Source organism: Terrapene carolina, unplaced genomic scaffold (genome assembly GCF_002925995.2).
Source record: "Terrapene carolina triunguis isolate 2854851 unplaced genomic scaffold, T_m_triunguis-2.0 Scaffold18868, whole genome shotgun sequence".
Lineage (NCBI taxonomy): Eukaryota > Metazoa > Chordata > Testudines > Emydidae > Terrapene > Terrapene triunguis.
In genome coordinates, this window is record NW_020683219.1 from 1 (window position 1) to 1,398 (window position 1,398).

General features: G+C 62.9%; 1 protein-coding gene across 1 annotated transcript; it reads right to left on the reverse strand.

Annotated features, from left to right (window-relative positions):
* Positions 1-6: 6 nt before the first annotated feature.
* On the reverse strand, positions 7-1,392 carry LOC112122156 (DNA-binding death effector domain-containing protein 2-like; the record flags this gene model as incomplete). Its single annotated transcript, XM_024221002.2, has 3 exons — positions 7-480; positions 913-1,023; positions 1,209-1,392. Coding segments are annotated over 3 exons (573 nt in total), but the record flags the coding sequence as incomplete, so codon positions are not given.
* Between the last annotated feature and the right edge of the window lie 6 nt (positions 1,393-1,398).

Here is a 1,398-nt window from a genome sequence, read left to right on the forward strand (position 1 = left end):
TAGCCATTCGGACAGTTAGAGCCATGAGAGAAGAAAGAGCGGGACAGCCAGGGGGACGGGACCCACAGGCTCACAGGAGTGGGCCAGGGCTCCCTGCTCCCCCACCCCAGAGAGAGGCCCCACAGGGCTGGGGTGAGGCACCCCACTGGACTTGCGCAGCCCCCCCTCCAAGTCACTGACACGGAAGGGGCCTGCACTTTGGCTAGAGACTCAGACCAGCATCCCTGCCCCACCCCAGCTGGGGGGAGAGCAGGAGGCTCCAATCTATCCCCCACTGGGAACCGGAACCTTTCCATGGCCTGGTCCAAAGGTGGGGGGACCCTGGGCATGAGCCAGCCAGACACCTACCACAGGTCACTTTGGTGGGGGATGGGGGCTCCTGCTTGAGGGCAGGGACTGTCTTGGCCCCGCGCCGCCTGCCGAGGGCACTGGCCCGTGCCCTGCCTCTGCTCACCCGTTTCCTCTTGCTGGAGTTGGAGCCTGGAGAAGGGAAGGAAGGTATGGGTAACAGGAGCCTTGCAGAGGACAGGGCAAGGGCTCAGAGCAGAGCTCCACCAAGGGAATGGGATCTAGTGGCTAAAGCAGTGGCTCCAGGAGCCAGGACTCCTGGGTTCTATCCCTGGCACTGGGAGAGGAGAGGGATTTAGGACCCACCTACCACACAGCCCTTGCCCTCAGCTCCCCACACCTCCGGGGGCAGGCACTGCTCCATTTACAAGCCAGAGGAAGGAGCAGACTTCTCCACCGCCGCACGCCAGGGCTGAGATCCATGCTCATTCCCCAGGGTGCTGAGGCCTCCTCGAATGAGATAGGCCTGAAGAGAGGCCAATGGCCTGCGGTCACGTTCCCAGCTATGCAGAAGGGGAAGGGGTTAGTACATCCCGCCCACCCCCGCGTAGCCTGCCATCGTACCTGTCTCCCACTGATCGGGCTGGGTCTCTGCAGAGGCTGAGCCAAGGCAACTGTCCATCTGCCGGTCGGAAGCTGTCACAGACGGGCCGTAGGTGTATCGCTCAGGGGACACTAAGGGGGAGGAGAGAGGTGAGTTCCCCTGGGATAGCACCACAGCGGGATTCAGTGGACGGAAACCGTCCCCCTGTATGCCCCATTGTCCCAAGTCTGGCTCAGAGCAGGCACACCTCAGAGCTCTCCACCCCCACAAGCACAGCCTGGAGCCAATGCCCCCTTCTCCTCCCAAGCCCTGGTACCTGTCCGCTGCCTCTTCAGGGTGACGTAAGGCAACAGGTCATGCCTGGTCAGCAACCGCAGGAGCTGCAGGAGCTGCAGGAAATTCGTCTCATCACATCTCCCTCTCCTCTCCAGCTCCAGCAGCAGCTCCACCCCGTTCCTGGGCTGGTGCCGCTCGCCCACCACCTCTAGGCTCCCAGTTGCCTCCAC